The following is a 2,461-nucleotide window of genomic DNA, read 5'->3' on the forward strand; positions in this document are numbered from 1 at the left end:
TTTCTCACTCTCCCTTTCTCTCTCTCTGGTCAAAACTGAAGAATAATGATAATAGGTTTTTTAAAAAATAAAAAGCTTTTTTAAAGTGGGGAAAACAAAAACAGGATCTTAGCATTCAACTGGTTCTAGGTTTCAATCCATGCTCTGAACTGACTGTGATCTTAGGTAACTGACTTAGCTTTTCTGAGACTTAATTGTCTTATCTTTAAGATGGGGATAAGAGGAGTGGTTAAAAGAGATAATATAGGTAAATTGCTTAACATGGTATGTGTGACCCACAATAAGTACGTAATACATTTTAAATATTATTAATTTATCCTTAATGAGTAAAACTCAAATGGAGTTGAAAGATTAAATTTTGTAGAGGATGTCATATTCCATAAGTGGTTCACCTGAAGTGCCCAAATATGGGTCTCTGTGTTGATTACAGTGCTCTAGTTGAAAACCACACCTTATACTTCAGATGGAAATTTTATTCTAAGAAAAAAATCATAGTAAGGGACCCGCAGATGGCATAATGATTATGTCGCTGGACTGCCACATAGTCGACTGCGATTTGAGTCCTAGACCCACTGGCTTAAAACTCAGGCCATATGCATGTGTGTGCCCAATATCCCAAGAGGAGAATGGAGGAGAAGGGATTGTGTCATGGCTATCCCCCCAGGGGGTGATTTCTCGCTTTCTGTCTCTAGTGAGTGCTCGCACCCAATAGTGAAAAACTCTTAAAAAGAAAAAAACATAGCAATTAAGAAAAAATAGCTGCTAATCGATTCTCTGGATATTCCTAATTCATTTAGAAAAATGAAAGCTTATCAGCCAACGTTATAATTCATATCAGCAGGTACTGTACAGTAAGGCAGTGTATTCCACTTACTATATTAATACCCAAATAGAAATATAAGGCTAACACAAAGCAAACCTACTTAAAGCAAAGCCTCTGATTAAATAAAGTAAAAATAATTGGGGAGCTGGCAGGTGGCATGGTGGCAAAGGGCACTGGACTCCCACTTGGCTGACCGCAGTTTGAGTTCTGGACCTGGTGGCTTGCTTTTTCTCTCTCCCTTTCTCTCTCTCGCTGGTCAAAATTGAAAAATAAAGATAATAAATAAATAATTCTTTTTAAAAATAATTTGACAGGTTGCAAGCCTGTGGTGTCAAGATTTATTGTCACCAACTCAAGTTGATTGGCTAAGCAGAAATGACTTTGAATGAAGAAACTTTTTCTTCTACTAAATAGGAAACCTAAAGTTTCTCATATTACAGGAACTAAGAACTTTTATTTTACACATAATTAACACTCAGAAAAGTATATAGATCATAGTACAAAACCTAATGAATTATCACAAAATTAACACAACCTTGAAAATACCATCCAGATCGAGAAGTAAAACATTACCAACACCTTAAAACATTATAAACACTTGGAGCCAGCAGCTGGTGGCGAAGTGGTTATGTCATAGTGATTATGTTGGTGGACTCCAATATGCTGACCCAGTTTGAGTCCCGGACCCAGTGGCATGACAATCACACCAGGCGCATGTGCATGAACTGATAACTTGGTTTTTTTTTTAATTTGTTTAATTTTATTATTATTTTTTAATTTCATCAGAGAGAGAGAATGAAAGAGGGAAAGTAAGAAAGCAAGCCACCAGGTACGGGACTTGAACTTCAGTCGTCCATGTGGGAGTCTAGCACCTTAACCACCATGCCAACTACCAGCCCCTGATCATTTGTTCTTATTCATTCATTAATGTGCATTATGTTGATTAATTTTCATATGTTAAACCAATCTTGCATTCTTGGGAAAAAATCACACTTGGCCAGGGTACATAATTTTTTTATATGTTGCTAGATTTCATTCATTAATATTTTGTCTAGGATGCTTACAGTAGTAGCCTTCAGTGAACTTCATCTGCAGTTTACTTATGGTTTTTGTGTTGAGTAATACAAGTATACATTTTGATGTATAATAAATGTAAACATTTTTTTCTTCCCCACAGAAAATGATCCACAGTCTATTTCTCATAAACTGTTCTGGTGACATATTTCTAGAGAAGCACTGGAAGAGTGTAGTGAGTCAGTCTGTCTGTGATTATTTCTTTGAAGCTCAGGAGAAAGCTGCTGATGTTGAAAATGTACCACCTGTCATTTCAACACCTCACCACTACCTCATCAGTATCTACCGAGATAAGCTCTTCTTTGTGTCTGTCATACAGACTGAAGTGCCACCTCTTTTTGTAATTGAGTTTCTACATCGAGTTGCTGACACTTTTCAGGTTGGTTATCCATCAAACTTTTTCTCCTTAAATTAGCCAGTTTGGTTGAAAGTAAGACATATGACCCAGCATTTGATGCGAATTCTGTCGACTATATGGGAGTTCAGCAACATAATCATTATGCCATCTGCTGGTCCCATTCCATGAGCTTTTTGAAGACCCTTTTTCAAATGTATTACAAATTA

General features: G+C 36.5%; 1 protein-coding gene across 1 annotated transcript in view; it reads left to right on the forward strand.

Moving 5' to 3' along the window:
* Positions 1–2,003: 2,003 nt before the first annotated feature.
* The window catches only part of AP3M1 (adaptor related protein complex 3 subunit mu 1), a 15,689-nt gene continuing 15,231 nt past the window's right edge, over positions 2,004–2,461 (forward strand). Inside the window, exon 1 of the mRNA XM_006170030.2 lies at positions 2,004–2,276. Coding sequence (XP_006170092.1) covers positions 2,004–2,276 — 273 coding nt within the window. The remainder of the gene's footprint in view (positions 2,277–2,461) is intronic.

This window comes from Tupaia chinensis, unplaced genomic scaffold, assembly GCF_000334495.1.
Source record: "Tupaia chinensis unplaced genomic scaffold, TupChi_1.0 Scaffold148012_1, whole genome shotgun sequence".
Classification (NCBI taxonomy): Eukaryota; Metazoa; Chordata; class Mammalia; order Scandentia; family Tupaiidae; genus Tupaia; species Tupaia belangeri.